This window comes from Drosophila gunungcola, unplaced genomic scaffold, assembly GCF_025200985.1.
Source record: "Drosophila gunungcola strain Sukarami unplaced genomic scaffold, Dgunungcola_SK_2 000239F, whole genome shotgun sequence".
Lineage (NCBI taxonomy): Eukaryota > Metazoa > Arthropoda > Insecta > Diptera > Drosophilidae > Drosophila > Drosophila gunungcola.
Genome location: NW_026453400.1, coordinates 22,874 through 42,231, shown reverse-complemented (window position 1 = coordinate 42,231; position 19,358 = coordinate 22,874). Strand labels below are relative to the sequence as shown.

Sequence of the window (19,358 nt, the reverse complement as noted above, 5' to 3'; positions counted from 1 at the left end):
CTATCTAGCCGCCTTGCCGTTTCTACTCACACTAGTCGCTCAGTTTAAATCTATCTGGTGAAAATTTTTTCTAAAAGTAATCTGTATGACCAGGAGTTGTTCCCAAATGACTTAAATATTAAAAACCCGAAGAGCACAGTTGTGTACTCTGATCACAAAATTATTATATTTGTCTAAAATTACCCTTTTATATTCATAATAAAATGATTGCAATAAGAATTGTTCATAATCGCATTGGACTTGCATAGATTTCTGCTCATCTCAAAAGTTATGAGGACTCGAATATATATATATATATATATAATATATATATATATATATATATATATATATATATATATATATATTATATATATATATATATATATTATATATATATATATTACGAAATCCTGAACGCAACTACTGGCGTCATCCCTTCTTCTTTCTGTGCTTACCACCGAACCACACTCGGCGACAGCGACACAACGCTGTCGCCCCGCTAAAACGGTACTTCTTAAGCGACAACACGCATACAACCAAACAAAGCACCGTTAGAGGCTGATGCAATATTACTTTACTGATGAAATTGGTCTTCTGGAATTTTCTAGAGACTGTATACCCATACACTCATACCAACATCCACACACTCTTAGTGTGCGCCGACACGGCCATCCTGACCATTACACGACCTCGTGCAATATTACCAAAAATGCTTTGTTACCATTCAACACCTTATAAAAGTTTATTCAAATTTTTCATCTAAATCTATTATTTCCATTACAAATAACATCTTTCTATTGATACAGCTCATTTTTACATTATCATTAACCATTCAGTGTCTTTTTCAACTATTACATTACTGTCTCTTCAAACAGTGTCTTTTTCAACTATTACATTACTGTCTCTTTCAACAGTGTCTTTTTCAACTATTACATTACTGTCTCTTTCAACAGTTTCTGATTTTTTTATTACTGTCTCTTTCAACAGTTTCTGTTTCAATTACATTTAAATCCTTATTACAATTTTCAAATTCTACTGGTATTTAAGCATTTGGCATTTTTCTTATGTCATCATGAGCATATTTATATTTTCTATTATTTGTCAAAGACCTGAGCATATACCTATCCCCCTCTAATAGTTCAGTTATTTGAAACGGCCCCCTAAACTGTGGACTTAACCTTGCATCCAACAATTTTAGCCTTGTTTTTATCAAATTGCTCCTTGTTATATGTTGCTGCAGCTGAAATATTTTGACCTGCGCGTGTTCTTACTTCTGCCAAGTCGACCTCTTCTACCATATCGCAGGGTGGAGGCAACCCCAACGGGCGAGCAACTTTGCCGATAAATAATTCCAAGGGGCTTGCTTTTGTCACTCGACTAACCGTACAGTTTAAGGCTAATTGAACTTCTCCTTATGCATCTTGCCAAGATCGATTGCTAGTTTCAACGGCCGTTAATAAATTCTTTAAGGTGCTCATAGTGCGTTCAACTTGACCATATAAATTAATTTTTTGTTGTGAACAAAACTCACTAAATCTAGTACTGGCGAAACATCTGCCCTGATCCGCGATTATGCGATTTGGTACTCCAACAAAGAAATAGCGGACGTGACAGCATTTATGCAATTTTCAGCATCAATTTTAAGCGTATGGGTTAAATAAAGAAGTTTAGTGAAAGCGTCCAACTGAACAATGATATATTCCTTCTGATCAGACTTGCCACTCAACTTTCCAGTTATGTCAATGTGAATTGTGTGCCAAGGTGTATTTACTTTTGGTATTGGATGAAGACTTACTTGAACTTTACCCGAAGAAGACTTTGACATTTTACATGTAATGCAGTTATCAACAAACTTCCGAATATACTTGGACATATTATCGAACCAGTAATAGTCATAGGCCTTATCTAAAGTCTTCTCCCATCCCAAATGCATGATGGACTCATGAATTTGATTTATTACGGACCATCTAAATGGTCGAGGAACAATTGATAAGGTTCGAGTTCTACCATTTCGCTAAATTTTTAGATAAAGTATTCCTGCTCTCAATTCGTAAGTTTTAGCAATGTCCTCAGCAAGAGAATTTTCTTTCAATTTATTTACAATATTAACTATTTCAGAATCTTGACGCTGTTCGGCTAAAAGCCAATTGTCAGATATTTCCGCCAAATTTACTCGTTTTTCTAGAGTTTTGCAAGTCAATTCTGCTGAAGGCGGATTTCTTGAAAAGAAGTCAACATGAGACATTCGTTTGCCTTCTTTATATTGTATGTCAAATGTAAAGGACTGTAAATACGCCCACCATCTTTGTACCCTGGGACATAGATCCTTTTTAGTTCTTGATGCTTTAAGTTACAATCAGTGAAGACAACAAAATGTCTACCCAATAGATAATGGCGAAAAGAATCATATCATATCATATCATAAGAATGATACCGTGATTCAGCCGGAGAAGCAGCCTTACTAAAATATTCAATGACATGAGATGGCACCGTATCCCCGAGAACTTGCATCAGTATGCAACTCGATCGGATCGAATTACTAAAGCTGGCTTTTGTGTAAGGATAGAAATTACTTTTTTCTAATTTCTTCATGTTCCGATCTCCAAACAAAATCATTCTTCTCCGAAGTCAAAAAATATAACGGTTTCATAAAACAGGAAAATCCAATAAATTGTCCTAAAGCAGAGACTGTCTTAGGAGGTGGCAAGGTAGTTAACGCTGTAACGAATTCGGGCGGATTTTACCTGCACTCACTTCATACCCCTCTAAGGATGCTCTCTGGCCGGGTTACAGATCTCAGTCAGATCCAGGAGTCCTTTACAAGAAATTTGTAAATCACCGAAACACCGGACTAGAGAGTTTCATTTATCGAGTGAATGAGTCGTTTGGGGGGGGTCACGCCGAAGGTTCTCGTGGACGTCGAGAGAGAGAGAGTAATGTCCGAGTTGATTGCGCCGTATCTTGCTCCAGAGTTAAAAATCCCACGGGCTGGACCTTGGGGCGAGGCCAAACCAGGCGAACAATTTCACGAGGGTGGGGACGCCGGGTGATCCGTTTTCCGCGTGCCGGAAGCCAAAAATCCACCGGGCTGGACCTTCGGGCGAGGCCAAGCCAGGACACTATTTCGCGAGAGTGGGGCCGACAGGGGACGTCACGCGCAAGTCGTTTTCCACGTATCGGAGGTCAAAAATCCACCGTGCTGGACCTTCGGGCGAGGCCAAGCCGGGTAGAATTTGTCGGACGTGGGGGGGGGTTGAAGGGAAAAGGATGGCGTTATGGTCGACCAGTCGGGAATGATGTCCGCGCACAGGTCACTTACACTACGAGGAGGAAAGCTAGGTTACTAGACCAGACGGGCCGGGTGTCCTAGTACAGGTCTCAAATACTACGGGGATGGAAGCTAGGATACTAGACCAGACGGGCCGGGTGTCCACGTACAGGTCTCAAATACTACGGGGAGGGAAGCTAGGATACTAGACCAGACGGGACGGGTGTCCACGTACAGGTCTCAAATACTACGATGAGGGAGGCTGAGATACTAGACCAAACGGGCCGGATGTCCGCGTACAGGTCACATGCTCTACGAGGAGAGAAGCTACTGATCGACTACGAATAAAAGAATCACAAACGAGGGATTTCACTTTTACTTCTTCTCTTTAATTTTTTTTCTAGATTATTTTATTTATCTAATACCCTCCTACAAGTCCGCTTTACCGTCTTTACTTAACGGGGAGGAATATTATGTACACTAACCTCAAAACACTTATCAGCCCACTTATTCACTGGTCGCGTGCCGTGGAGATAATCTGGGCGAGATCTTGCCGAGGTGTCCACGTCCTGCAGATCTTGCTGCGGCGATGTTTGGAAGCAACGGCGGAATAGTGGCCTTTCTCCTTCATCGTCTTCACTGTCGGAGATCAGCTCGAATCCCGCTAGGTATACGGCATCCGGGGAGTCCGACCCTGGGGTCGCACCTAGGTTCGGGGAGTCCTGCTTCCTGTACGGGTTCTACATCCCGCAAACGACCTTGGTTAGACGGAGAGGTCTGAGTACTCCGGCTAGACAGTTTCGCCTGTTTGACCCGGTGAGCTTTCCCTGGAACGTGGGGACCTGCTGAATAGCTCCGGTCACTTTCGTCATTTTCGTCGTCTTCCAAGCGGTAAGAAGCTGACTGGGGCGACGTCGGCTGATAATATTGCCGCGACCCGTCAGGTCGGGGGCTCCACAAGCCTCCGCGGAGTCCTGCGAACCGGGATCCTTCAGGAGCCTGGAAACCGTCGTCTGTCTCCACCGAGCTACCGTCTGCCTCGCCGTCCGACGTGAGGAACTCCTCCTCCATTGCTTCGTCGCCTCTGTCAACGTAATCCGTCTCCATGTGGAAGGCCTCCGTGTCGTTGGAGTCGTCCGACAACACAATTACTTCATCCATCTGAAACGGTAAACTAAACTTATTGGTATTGCCCCACCTCTTCGAGCTCCCTACCTGACGGTGTAGCTAACAAAGGACTCGGTCTTAACCTGTTACGATGGTTATACAATGGTTACTCGACTGGTTATACAATGGTTATACATTGGTTATGCAATGGTTATTGGCGGCTTATACAATGGTTATACAATGGTTATTAGACTAGTTGTTAGACTATCCTGCGGCTGTATGCCGCTTACTGTATCGGATTGCTCGGTCCGGTAATATTATCGTCGATCCTATCTGGAGTGGCTCCTGCGTAGTATGGTTTAAGCTGGGATATGTTGGCGATCCGCCGCCGTCGATTCTCCGGGGCGCTGGAGGCGTACCAAGTTCGGAGATGTGAACTTCGTAACGGTGTAAGGGCCGTCATACTTAGCAGCAAGTTTGGCGGCGAATCCCTCGGCTGCTTTCGATAAGGAATGTTGTCGCAGCCAGACTTGACCGCCGAGCGAGGGTCTCTATTCTCGCCTTTGTAGGTTATAAAGTCTCGCCTGGTCTTGAGGCGCTCGCTGAAGATTCGCTCATCATACAGCATCGCAGGCAAGCGTGGTTCCCGTCCTTGAGTTAGGAACGCGGGGCTATACCCCGTCGAATCCGATATACTGCTATTGATCGCGAGGGATATCTCTGGCAACATATTATCCCATGAACTCTGGTCGCCTTCCGACAGCTGGGATATCAGCGTCTTCACAGTGCGGTTGGTCCTTTCTGTGGGATTCTCCTGTGGGCAATATGGAGCCGTGTACTGGATTTCTACACCGAGCTGGGTGAAATAGACTTTTAGGACCCGGCTTGTGAATTGGGTCCCATTGTCACATACGAACTTCCGGGGAATGCCCACTCGTGCAAGTATGCGTTCCCGAAACGCTTTCTGCACTTGAGCTGAGGTGGCTTTCCGGAGTGGGATCAGTTCTACCCATTTCGAGAATACGTCGTGAAACACCAGAAGCATTTTATTTCCTTGTTTCGACCGGGGTAGTCGGCCTACAAAGTCCGCACAGAGAATGTCGAAAGGTTCACTGACGACCCGGGTTAACATCTTACCTGCCGCTTTGGTTTGTTCCGTCTTAAACTTTTGACAAGATTCACAATGGCAAACATGGCGTTTCGCGTCGCGATACACACCGGGCCAGAAATACCTCTGGGTCAGACGCGTGATCGTTTTTTCGGACTCCCAAGTGTCCTGCGGTCGGAGAATCGTGGCACTCACGTAAGACGCGGCCTCTACGGGAAGTGGGCACACAGAACTTCCACGGGAAGTAGTCCTCATCGTCAGCTCGGTAGCCCATGTTCCTGTAGAGCTGGTCGTTTTCGATCATGTAGTCGGCGAACTTCTCGGGTTCCTCCTGTATTCGGTCTTTCATCCTTTTGATCCAGTCGCAGTGGTCCTCGAGCTCTACAGCGCCTTGCAGTACCTCACGAGGCTGTCGAGAAAGTGTGTCGGCCGCGACGTTCAATTTCCCTGCAATATTAGCGCCCAACGCGCTATTCGGCCGGAAGGGCTCTCAATAGAATTTAGCCACTTGAGAGCTAGATGGTCGGTAACGACCTCGAATCGGTACCCTTCCAGGTAGCACCGCATCTTCCTGATTGCCCAGATTATGGCCAGACACTCTTTCTCCGTGGTAGTGTAGTTCTGTTCCGCAGGGGTTAGTCGGCGACTAGCGTAGGCGATGACCTTCTCTTGACTTTCGGAGCCCTGTGATAAAACTACGCCCAAGCCGACGTCACTCGCGTCTGTTTGCAAAATGAACTTCTGGTCGAAATCCGGACAGCCTAATACGGGAGCAGAAGTCAGGCAACTTTTAATTTCTTCCAAGGCGGCTTGCTGTTCTGGTCCCCAGGTCCACTTCCGTCCTTTCTTTAGTAGCGCAGTCATCGGTTGCACGATAGTCGCGAAACTAGGGACAAGTCGCCGATACCACGAAGCCATCCCGATCCATTGACGGAGTTCCTTTAAGTTAGAGGGGGCCTTTAACCCGATGATCGCAGACACCTTCTCGGGATCAGTCTGAATTCCGTCGCTGCTGATGACGTGGCCGAGGTAAACGAGTTTCCGCTTGAAGAAGCAACACTTCTTTGGATTATCCTTAAGTTCGCCGCCCGCAATCTGCGGAAAACTTCCGAGAGATGAGCGAAGTGCTGTTCCCTGTCGCGCTTATGATAATAATATCGTCTAGGTAAACGAAGGCGACAGGTTCCATCTCCACACCGATTACACTATCCAGAGCGCGTTGAAACGTGGCACTGGCAAAATGCAGCCCGAAGGGCATGACCTTCCATTGGTACAATCCTCTCCCAGGATCCGTGAATGCTGTATATTGGCGACTATCCCTAGCCATGGGAATTTGCCAATAACCGTGCTTCAAGTCCAACGTGGAGATATATCGGGCGTGGCGTAATTTCTCCAGAATGTGATTGATTCTCGGGACTGGGTAGGCGTCGGGCACTGAGTGTGCGTTTAACTGACGGTAGTCTACACACATGCACCAATCGCCAGTCTTTTTCTTGACCAATACGATGGGAGCGCTGTGCGGGCTTCTGGAAGGTTCGATGGCACCGTCACGGAGCAGTTCGTCTACTTGGGCATCGATGACATGTTGCATTGCGGGGTTCCTGGGATAATACCTTTGTTTTACGGGCTTGTCGTCGCGCATGACGATAGTGTGCTCGGCGACGTGAGACACCCCATGCAGCTTCTCGAATAAGGCAAACGACCTTGGTTAGACGGAGAGGTCTGAGTACTCCGGCTAGACAGTTTCGCCTGTTTGACCCGGTGAGCTTTCCCTGGAACGTGGGGACCTGCTGAATAGCTCCGGTCACTTTCGTCATTTTCGTCGTCTTCCAAGCGGTAGGAAGCTGACTGGGGCGACGTCGGCTGATAATATTGCCGCGACCCGTCAGGTCGGGGGCTCCACAAGCCTCCGCGGAGTCCTGCGAACCGGGATCCTTCAGGAGCCTGGAAACCGTCGTCTGTCTCCACCGAGCTACCGTCTGCCTCGCCGTCCGACGTGAGGAACTCCTCCTCCATTGCTTCGTCGCCTCTGTCAACGTAATCCGTCTCCATGTGGAAGGCCTCCGTGTCGTTGGAGTCGTCCGACAACACAATTACTTCATCCATCTGAAACGGTAAACTAAACTTATTGTTATTGCCCCACCTCTTCGAGCTCCCTACCTGACGGTGAAGCTAACAAAGGACTCGGTCTTAACCTGTTACAATGGTTATACAATGGTTACTCGACTGGTTATACAATGGTTATACATTGGTTATGCAATGGTTATTGGCGGCTTATACAATGGTTATACAATGGTTATTAGACTAGTTGTTAGACTATCCTGCGGCTGTATGCCGCTTACTGTATCGGATTGCTCGGTCCGGTAATATTATCGTCGATCCTATCTGGAGTGGCTCCTGCGTAGTATGGTTTAAGCTGGGATATGTTGGCGATCCGCCGCCGTCGATCTCCGGGGCGCTGGAGGCGTACCAAGTTCGGAGATGTGAACTTCGTAACGGTGTAAGGGCCGTCATACTTAGCAGCAAGTTTGGCGGCGAATCCCTCGGCTGCTTTCGATAAGGAATGTTGTCGCAGCCAGACTTGACCGCCGAGCGAGGGTCTCGCCTTTGTAGGTTATAAAGTCTCGCCTGGTCTTGAGGCGCTCGCTGAAGATTCGCTCATCATACAGCATCGCAGGCAAGCGTGGTTCCCGTCCTTGAGTTAGGAACGCGGGGCTATACCCCGTCGAATCCGATATACTGCTATTGATCGCGAGGGATATCTCTGGAAACATATTATCCCATGAACTCTGGTCGCCTTCCGACAGCTGGGATATCAGCGTCTTCACAGTGCGGTTGGTCCTTTCTGTGGGATTCTCCTGTGGGCAATATGGAGCCGTGTACTGGATTTCTACACCGAGCTGGGTGAAATAGACTTTTAGGACCCGGCTTGTGAATTGGGTCCCATTGTCACATACGAACTTCCGGGGAATGCCCACTCGTGCAAGTATGCGTTCCCGAAACGCTTTCTGCACTTGAGCTGAGGTGGCTTTCCGGAGTGGGATCAGTTCTACCCATTTCGAGAATACGTTGTGAAACACCAGAAGCATTTTATTTCCTTGTTTCGACCGGGGTAGTCGGCCTACAAAGTCCGCACAGAGAATGTCGAAAGGTTCACTGACGACCCGGGTTAACATCTTACCTGCCGTTTTGGTTTGTTCCGTCTTAAACTTTTGACAAGATTCACAATGGCGAACATGGCGTTTCGCGTCGCGATACACACCGGGCCAGAAATACCTCTGGGTCAGACGCGTGATCGTTTTTCATTTTGCAAGTCATGGGTAGCTCGACCACATCGCACCTGAGTTCCCGCTACTTTGAGGAAGTCCATCCCAAGTATTACCCGATCTAACATGGTGGGCATTACTAACATAGGTAAGAGCACCGTAGTTCCGGCCAACGTAACCGAGGTTCGCCATAGCTTCGTCACATCCAGAAATGACCGGTCGGTCAACGCTATTCTAGTGACAACATCCTGTAACTCGCCTGCTTTCGCGGCCAGGCGAGTAAAACTTTCGCTGACGAAACTCCTCGATGCCCGTGTATCAATGGTGGCGTCCACCCGTTGTCCTCCGACTTCTATCGCTGCCGTGATGAGCCCGCCGTGTAACCTTATCGGGGGCTTTACTGGGGTCGGGTTGCTGCTTCGTTCGTCTCCGCCGCACCCGGGTTCCGGCGGAGGCGTTCACCGTTTCCCGACACATTTCGAAGGCAAAAGTCTATATTCTTGGTTCCTGTCCATGGTTGCTCTTGGCTCGCGTCGAGTCGTCTCGAGTTGTTTGATACTCCCATATTCTGTGGCCATATGGGTCAATTGTGTCGAAGTCACGAATTCACTGCGTTTAATATACAGTCGTTATTCTGGAGCCATGTTTTCGTATGCCCGGTACAATTCTTCCTCTTGTCGATAACCGACTTGCTGCATCTTGGTTCAGAGCTCGATCAAGTAGGTCTTGAAAGGCTCTCCTCTCCGCTGCACGTGGGTCCGTATCTCATCTTCCAAACGCTCGAAATATCGAGGTGGCATTGTACCCGGCTGCTATATTGCTCCTGCAACTGAGCCAGTCGGTCCCGCACACTCTGTGGGAACGACCCTGTGTTGACGAGGCTGGCGAATGCCTTCCTGGTCTCCTCGACGGTACCGTCGGCATTAAAACCAAACTCCAGGGCGAGAGAGCTGAGTTCGTCTTTTCGGCGAGCGTATATCCATCGGACTCCTATACCTGGATTCTTAATAAATCGGCTTCTTCGTACTCACCGTCGGATTCCTTGGGGTTACTCATTGTTTGTTGTCCTCTTCGATTTAGTTTAGTGTTGACTTCCTTCTCAAGTCTTCTAGGTCCTTCCGGAGATAGGATGTGATCGGTTCGGGTGAATCTTTCTTTCTTTTTCTTCAGTGGTTCTTTAAGCCACTTGGATGATTCTCTAGCTAGTCTCGGTGTCCCTGCTCGGGCGCCACTTGTAAGGATGCTCTCTGGCCGGGGTACAGATCTCAGTCAGATCCAGGAGTCGTTTACAAGAAATTTGTAAATCACCGAAACACCGGACTAGAGAGTTTCATTCAACGAGTGAATGAGTCGTTTGGGGGGTCACGCCGAAGGTTCTCGTGGTCGTCGAGAGAGAGAGAGTAATGTCCGAGTTGATCGCGCCGTATGTTGCTCCAGAGTTAAAAATCCCACGGGCTGGACCTTGGGGCGAGGCCAAGCCAGGCGAACGATTTCACGAGGGTGGGGACGCCGGGTGATCCCACTGGTCACTTCCGCGATTGGGACACGTATGTCGTTTTCCGTGTGCCGGAGGCCAAAAATCTACCGGGCTGGACCTTCGGGCGAGGCCAAGCCAGGACACTATTTCGCGAGAGTGGGGCCGACAGGGGACGTCACGCGCAAGTCGTTTTCCACGTATCGGAGGTGAAAAATCCACCGGGCTGGACCTTCGGGCGAGGCCAAGCCGGGTAGAATTTGTGGGACGTGGGGGGGGTTGAAGGGAAAAGGATGGCGGTATGGTCGACCAGTCGGGAATGATGTCCGCGCTCAGGTCACTTACACTACGAGGAGGAAAGCTAGGTTACTAGACCAGACGGGCCGGGTGTCCGCGTGCCGCTCGCATGCGCTACGAGGAGGTAAGCTAGGTTACTAGACCAGACGGGCCGGGTGTCCGCGTGCCGGTCGCATGCGCTACGAGGGGGGGGGGGGAAATCTAAGATACTAGACCAGACGGGCCGGGTTTCCACGTACAGGTCTCAAATACTACGGGGATGGAAGCTAGGATACTAGACCAGACGGGCCGGGTGTCCACGTACAGGTCTCGAATACTACGGGGAGGGAAGCTAGGATACTAGACCAGACGGGCCGGGGGTCCACGTACTGATCTCAAATACTACAGGGGAGGGAAGCTAGGATACTAGACCAGACGGGCCGGGTGTCCACGTACAGGTCTCAAATACTACGGGGAGGGAAGCTAGGATACTAGACCAGACGGGCCGGGTGTCCACGTACAGGTCTCAAATACTACGATGAGGGAGGCTGAGATACTAGACCAGACGGGCCGGATGTCCGCGTACAGGTCACATGCACTACGAGGAGAGAAGCTACTGATCGACTACGAATAAAAGAATCACAAACGAGGGATTTCACTTTTACTTCTTCTCAAAACACTTATCAGCCCACTTATTCACTGGTCGCGTGCCGTCGCGCGGTCGGGGCGTCACTCGGATTACATGGAAAATTACTGCGGGAGACACGTCCGCCCCGTCTTACCATTCCGACACAAGAGACCGCTCGCTCGATCGGTGTATGACCACCTTCCCCACGCTCCCTTTTTCTCGCTTTCGGGATTTCTAGTATATTCCTTAATTTCTAGTATTTTCTATTACTCACTAAATATTGGTTGGCGTTGCCACTCTGGTTTGGAACTTAACTACGGCTTAATATTCGGTTTCAACTTAATATTTATTATCCACTATGCGTCGCTTACACCTATAACCTTACATACTACTAACATAATATTTATTATTCATAATGAGTCGCTTGCACCTATAACCTTACATACTACCAAAAATTGTATCGTACTCTGGTTTGGAACTTAACTACGGCTTAATATTCGGTTTCAACTTAATATTTATTATCCACTATGCGTCGCTTACACCTATAACCTTACATACTACTAACATAATATTTATTATTCATAATGAGTCGCTTGCACCTATAACCTTACATACTACCAAAAATTGTATCGTACAACTAGGTGTGTACGTTACACCCCAGATATTGAACTGTTGACTTGAGAAAAGAACATTTTTTTACATGGAATGAGAATCCAGCCTCCGTGAGACAATAAGAGTAATTTGCAACCTTTCCAAAGCCTCACTTTTTGTTGCAGCAGCCACCATTACGTCATCCATATAGACGACAACAAACGTATTTGCAAGGTCTCCAAGAGCTTGCATGACTGTGCGTTGAAATACTGAAGGTGCGTTTCTGATCCCAAAAGGCATTGCCAAAAATTCATTTGCCCGTCTGGTGTGACAAATGCTGTACACTCTACCGATTCTTTGTGCATGGGAATTTGATAATACCATGTCTAAACATGGCTATCTGATCTGATATATATATATATATATATATATATATATATATAAGGCAAGGGATATCTATCTGCGACCGTATTAGAATTTGATTCACGGTAATCAACACATAAACGATGAGTGCCGTCTTTTTTGTTAACGAACATTATGGGACTGGCGTAAGGTGAGCAACTTGTCTGTATGATTTTTCGTTGTAATTATTCCTTAATCTTGTCTCGTACCAATTCTCTTTAATTTGGGCTAAGCCTATATGGTCTTCTTTGAACAATTTTTCTTGGGTCTACTAATTTAATTTTCATTTCACCCGAACTAACTGTAGACGACGGAATTCCATTAATAAAAGCTTTTGAATATTTTTCCAATATATCTTGTAATTTATCTCTATCTTCTCCCACAAGATCGGTATTTAATTCACAAAATTTCTCATCATTTGAACAATAATTTACAGTTTTTGATCTAACAATTTCAAATTTTCCTGGTGATATTATAGCATTAAATCCAGGATACAGTACTTCACGACCAATAATAATATCTTTCTTCAAATACTCATTGTCCAAAACATGATACAAAACTTCAATACAGAGTTGGTTAATTTTTACGTTGCTAAGTATTTGTAATGTGCTACATATGCCACCACTACCAATACCCTTCAACATCACTACATTGTTAATTCTTCGCATAACTCCACTCTTATCATCTGGTGTGTATCCTTGTGTTTATCCATCTTGAACTTATTGCAATGTGTTGAAATATGGCCAAGTTCACTACACTTAAAGCAGGTTACGTTCACTTTTTATGGTGAGCAAGTGCGCTCCTGTCCGTGAGACGAAGGATGATTTTGCTGCTGTTTTGCTAATTTTCCACAAAAATGGCACTTGATTGTTGAAAGTCTCGGACGCTTTACGTCAGTTAAAGATATTTCCTCTTTCAAAGTTTTCTTTCTTTTGTTGAACGTGAATGCTTTAAGCTCGGTTTGCAACTCACTTCTGGTGCGCATATTTGAAGTAAAGGTTAGGCGCTGCAATCTTTTATCAACATGAGCCATCTTGGCAAGCGTCACCGAAACTGCAATTTCCTCCACATTCATGTCACGCCATTTTGTGAGAAGTGTCGTCATCATACGGCTAGCATAATTGGAGAGACATTCGCCATCGGTCGGAGAATTAGCTAACATTGACAGAAACATAGCCGCTGGCGTTTCTACACTGCCAAAACGCTGCATGAAGAGTTCTTTAAATTCGTCCCATGTTATGTCAGGATAACATGTTTGTGCAAGCCACTGCGGCGCACTACCTTCCAACCATGCACTCAAGGCCATCACCAACGCGCTGCTTTTTACGGTATGTTCTGTCAAAATTATATTAACTGTAGAACACCACGTTGATGCGTCAGCGCCATCAAGATCCGCGTTGAATTTTGGTAGCACAATTGTTTTTTTATTGTTGTTTCAGGTTTCGATGATTTACAGCTTTAATAAGCTCGATCAAATTTTTAATTTGCATTTCCATTAAAATTCGCCATGGTCCATCTGATTCATTAAGCAGCGAGCCAGATCCCACTTCTGATGTTGCAGCATTGATGTTATTTTCCGACATTGTAATAGCGCAGCGAGTTTCGGTTTCACACGCACGAAATCCTGAACGCAACTACTGGCGTCATCCCTTCTTCTTTCTGTGCTTACCACCGAACCACACTCGGCGACAGCGACACAACGCTGTCGCCCCGCTAAAACGATGCTTCTTAAGCGACAACACGCATACAACCAAACAAAGCACCGTTAGAGGCTGATGCAATATTACTGAAAATGAAATTAGTCTTCTGGAATTTTCTAGAGACTGTATACCCATACACTCATAACAACATCCACACACTCTTAGTGTGCGCCGACAAACATATTATATATAGTAGTCTCTTTGCGCACGCTCTCCGGTGCTCATCGGTGCTTTGAAAATTTACTTATAATCCGTAGTTCGTCTTCTAGAGCACTACATTGTTTTTAAAGGCAGGTGCTAAAAAAAATTAAACATCGTTTACATCTATCAACCTTTAACACAATATTTTTCAAAAAATCTGTATGAATTCAGCTTGATGCCGTACAACTCTTATTTATGGCATTTTTAACACAAAAAAGAATTTATTCGCGTACCTTATATGAACGACATTAACGAATGCCCCAAAAAAATGCGTGAATTTAAAGACGTACCCTTCTACTACGAACGACCGTTGTTGGAGAACGAGGAAAAGAAATCGCGATTCGTAGCTGATCTGGTAGCTGTTTTTGATGGGCGTAAAAAATGTCAAGATTTGGAAGTACTTGGTAATATGGTTTTTGTATTGGAACAAAGAGCAAACGAGGCTGAGAAACTGATAATTTTCTGATTATCTTGAGGATAGCCTAAACAAGCAGAACCAATACATAAATGACATGCAGAGCATGCAAAACTACTATGAGAATAAAGTGGACAAAACTGAGGCAATTGAGGAAGTTATTAAGTTAAGAGATGTTAAATACTATAGGGAAAATTTAAATAGCCCAGACCATTAAACAATTTTTGAAAATAATATTTTTTCAAATGCAAAACTTTTTTTAATTTTATACAATTTTAAAAGGTTTATAACAAAAAAGTTAAATATAATGCCTTATTTAATGACTTCCTAGAGTTGGCTTTCAAAAATTATAATAATTTAATTAATAACAGCCTGTATACCCTCATCTTATTTGTTAAAACTTTTTTCCAGAACCTTCTGTAGATGATTTTGCCTCCGACTGCCTTTACACTCCTAGTTATAAGCGACAGCAGACTTAATTAAGTTATAAACTTTTATATATTTAGCTTTTGCGACCTTTCCAAATTATATTGAGCTCGAGGTCAGGATTTTGAAAAAATAACACAATTTTAATTTTTGGTTATTCTGTCGATATATTTCGGATGCTCTTCGGCAAACCGTCTTCAGAAATACTATAAAACTATAACAACGATTTTAATATTCTTATCAAACAAGAACCATTTACATTTATCATACATTTAATTTACACGTCTGCGTCCGGTTACGTGGAGTTGTTAACTAATTTTTCTTTTTTTCCCTTGCAAATGTCTATGAAAAGAAGCGCAATTGGCAGTGTCCGTTTTGTAGTTTATCCGTATGTCTGTAAGTGTTTTATGATATGTAGCAGTTTGACAAACTGTTGTTCTTGTGTTATGATACTTGGCTCTTCCAAGTTTGGAGAGTGATTATTCTTCGCACAGTGGGACATGAGTGCCGTTTTTGACGCGTTCGTATGATGTCTAGCTTTGAAGTTCGATTTATGCTGTGCTAGTCTTGTTGCATATTTCGTTGTGGTTGCCGTTGCACGGTATTTTATATATCACATCTTTTTTGTCAATTTCATTTATCTTAAATTTTGTTCTGTTGTATGTAGATTTAGTGTGTAGTCCGGTTTATGTGCGATGCTTATGTTTTCATTGTCTTAGCAATCCGATTTCGTTACACGTTCGGCTAATGCCGGGACGTATATAATTGACATATATTTTTTGTTTTTTTTTTGTTTTTTTTTTTTATTTTTACCTCTATTTTGTTTTGTTGTTTTGTGTTCCGAAATAATGTTTTAATATGTGTTTTGGAATGTCGTTGTCTGTCAACATTGATTTTGTATCCTGAGTCTTCTCTTCGTGGTAATCCGTGTCTGAAATTTTGGGCATTCTCTGTATATAGCTTCTAGCTGTATTTATTATAATTTGTTTTGGGTGTCTGGATTTGAAACTGATCTTTCGCCCGGGCGCAATAGGTTTCTTGTGCCATTTTAATTTTAATGGGTTTCCACGTCTAATTACTACTGAGTCCAAATAAGCTAAGTGATCGTTTTCTTCTAGTTCCATTGTAAATTTATATTATTATCGAAAAAGTTGAGCATGGTCAGTGTAGTTTTAATGTTATTTTCTTGAACACTTGCGAACAGGTCATCTAAGTATTTTGTCAGAAATATTGGGGGTCGTCTTAGTTTTTCCAACGTGTTGTTCAGGAGAGTTTCCAATACAATATATGCAATAACTAGTGAGGCTGGCGATCCCATAGGCATTCCTTTTAATTGTATGTAAAATTTTTTTTCTAAATTTGAAAAATCTGTTTCTTAAATAAAATATTTTATTATGTCCATAAATATTGTTTGCGGTATTTTAGTGTGTTCTTGTTTTATTGTCCATTTGTTTTTAAATGTATCCATTGCTAGATCTGTAGGTATACTCGGAAATAATGAAATTAAGTCAAATTAAATTAATCTTTCGTCGTCGCCAATATATGTGTTGTTGATTTTTTCTTTGAATTCTTCTGAATGTTTGATATTGTAGCTGGAGTCTATTGGTTTGTTTTTATACCATTGCTGAGGATATTTTAATTTCAGTCAGAAGTTTGCAACGCATTGAATACATTTTCGACCCTATAAACTATATATATTCCTGTTGTCTTTCTATTGCAGGTATTATATACGTCGGAACGATCCGGATCGGACGACTAAGGATATAGCTCCCATAGGAACAATCGGAAAAAAAAATAAAAAAAAATTATAACTTTGGTGATTTTTAATTTTTTTTCTCTATCATAAAGCTCCTATGGGATCAATAAAATATTTATAACATTTTTTTTTTTCAATTTAACCTATTTATTTTGTAATTTTTTTTAGAATTTTTTTTTACGCTTTTAATTTTATTAAAATCGGAAAACGATATCATATATCTGTCATAGGAACTATCATATAATTGAGCTGCAAATCATCACAGCTTCAATGTAAGCATACACGCAAGTCAATTATAATTTTAATGTTTTCATTTCATTTCATTTTTGCATTAGCTGCAAGGGTATATGAACTTCGGCTTGCCGATGTTTGCTTCCTTTCTTATTTAATACGTCAATTATGTATTTGCATAATGCATAGGATGGTGATCCAATGGAGGAGCAGATTGGTCGTAGAGGGGTTCCTTCTTTATGGATTTTCGGTAGTCCATATATTCTTGGTGGTTGTCAACTTATTTCTTTCGATCCTTGAGATCAGTTCCATTTTTTATAGTATGTCAACTATTTCGTTATTTTTTGTTTGCAGTCTAGGGGTGGTCTAGTGTCCTGTATGTGTTTGTCGGAGAGTATGTAGTGCAGCATCTCGACAGGTATGACCATGGGTTGTGCTGGGTATACTAGATATACCAGATACTAGTTTTGGTAGAATGGGGACTCAGTTTGCGAGCTGAGGCCGAGTGTGGCTTCGTATGCGTTGCTAGGTCTGGTCTCTTCTTTTTTATGCTTCTGGTTTGTAGCGTGGCGTGAGATAGACACATGATTGATCCTTAAGATCAACTTATTTCTTTCGATCCTTGAGATCAGTTCCATTTTTTATAGTATGTCAACTATTTCGTTATTTTTTGTTTGCAGTCTAGGGGTGGGGTCCTTCCTTAGTGTCCTGTATGTGTTTGTCGGAGAGTATGTAGTGCAGCATCTCGACAGGTATGACCATGGGTTGTGCTGGGTATACTAGATATACTAGATACTAGTTTTGGTAGAATGGGTACTCAGTTTGCGAGCTGAGGCCGAGTGTGGCTTCGTATGCGTTGCTAGGTCTGGTCTCTCTTTTTTTTATGCTTCTGGTTTGTAGCGTGGCGTGAGATAGACACATGATTGATCCTTAAGAGAGAATTATGAGCAACAAAGGCATCGAAGACTCGCTGCATTTGCCAGAATTAAGTTCAAGCAATCAACAACCAAACGATCAAGTAACCAGCAATGACGACTTACAAGGGGATGACTTTAATTCTTCGACATCAGAAGTGGGATTCGGCCCTAACCTAAAGGGATGTCTTTGCGTTGTTGGAGCGGAGCTGCAAGTTTTCTCTGCGCTGCAGGAGCGTCCTATTGTATCAAACTGGGAACCGGAGACCAAGCGGGCTAAAACTGCGGAACTAAAATGTTATCAGTGTGGGAAACCAGGACATAAAAAGCAAGACTGTAGATCTGGACTAGGATTTCAGTTTTCATCAACTGAAAAAGAGCGTCGTTCTGGGCGGCCTCATAATGGAAGGGCAAATGTAACTTGTTACAAATGCCAGGAGCCGGGGAACATTGCCACAAATTGTCACAAAAAAGAATACCGGATTGGGAGTAAGATTGGAAGAGAGTGGTGCTGTGCACTGTGGTGGAGCCTAAATTGAGTATGCTCGTTAATGGTGAGAGATTTCCAATAACATTTCATCCGGAAGCATTAATTAAAGAAAGTACAGTACTACAGTACTTCGGAAATCAAGATTAATATCATTGTTGATGGTAATTCTTTGGTAGTTTCGTTTCACATAGTGCCAGATTGTGGAATAAAAAATAATATTGTCATTGGCAGACAAATATTGGTTCAATGTTTTTGGAATAGTTTTTATTTTTTTTTGTATTTGGCTGGTTGAATCAACTAAGACTGTTCAAAAGCGACCATATAGATTTGGTCCAAGTGAAAGGGCGCTAGTACGTGGCAAAAATAGAGAATTAATTGTGTTTAAAGTTATCAGACCTAGTAAATCTCCATTTGTTACTTGTAAATATAAAAAGAATTGTTCAGCAAAACTTTGAGTTGATTATCGGGAATTAAATAAAAATACAGCTGATAAAATTCCATTACCTCTGATATCAGATAAAGTAGCTAGACTTTGGGGAGCAAATTATTTCACTTCTCTTGTCATGTCTATCTATATCCATCTATATCATCAGATCATCACTCGGAAGAACGAATTTCTTTCGATGCAATTTGGATTAAAAAACGCTTCCCCTGTGTTTCAAAGAACGGTTGGAAATTGTTACAGAAATTTTACTGAAAGATGGATTTTTATTTTACATTTCAAAATGTTTCTTTCTGAAAACTATAGTTCGGTACATTGGTTATGAGGTAAACGCGGCTGAGACACGTTCAAATTGAAGCAACATCGAAATCAATCGCTTCATTACGACAGTTCATCGGTTTGATGTCGTATTTTCGCAAATTTGTTCCGAGGTTTTTGCACAATTTTTTAACCCTTTGTATCTCACATCTGAAAATAATAGCTTGTTTTGGAGTGTAGAGCACGAAGAAATGAGCAAAAAAATAATCACTGTATTAACGAAGAAGCCCGTGTTGATTATTTTTGATTCTTGGTTTCCAATTGATGCTTTTACTAAGTTTGTTTATTTGTTTTGCACCTTCTTTATTGATGCCTATACTTGTATTAACCCACTGAAATCTACGATAGTCATTTCAGGTGTGA

At 43.4% G+C, this 19,358-nt stretch overlaps 1 protein-coding gene across 1 annotated transcript; it reads right to left on the bottom strand.

The window, feature by feature from the left end:
* Window positions 1-7,781: 7,781 nt before the first annotated feature.
* On the bottom strand, window positions 7,782-9,208 carry LOC128266035 (uncharacterized). The gene is made up of 3 exons (XM_053002310.1): window positions 9,116-9,208; window positions 8,052-8,323; window positions 7,782-7,923 (listed from the first exon to the last, which is right to left on the bottom strand). The coding sequence occupies exons 1-3, from the start codon at window positions 9,206-9,208 to the stop codon at window positions 7,782-7,784; spliced, it is 507 nt and encodes a 168-aa protein (XP_052858270.1).
* Window positions 9,209-19,358: the final 10,150 nt, after the last annotated feature.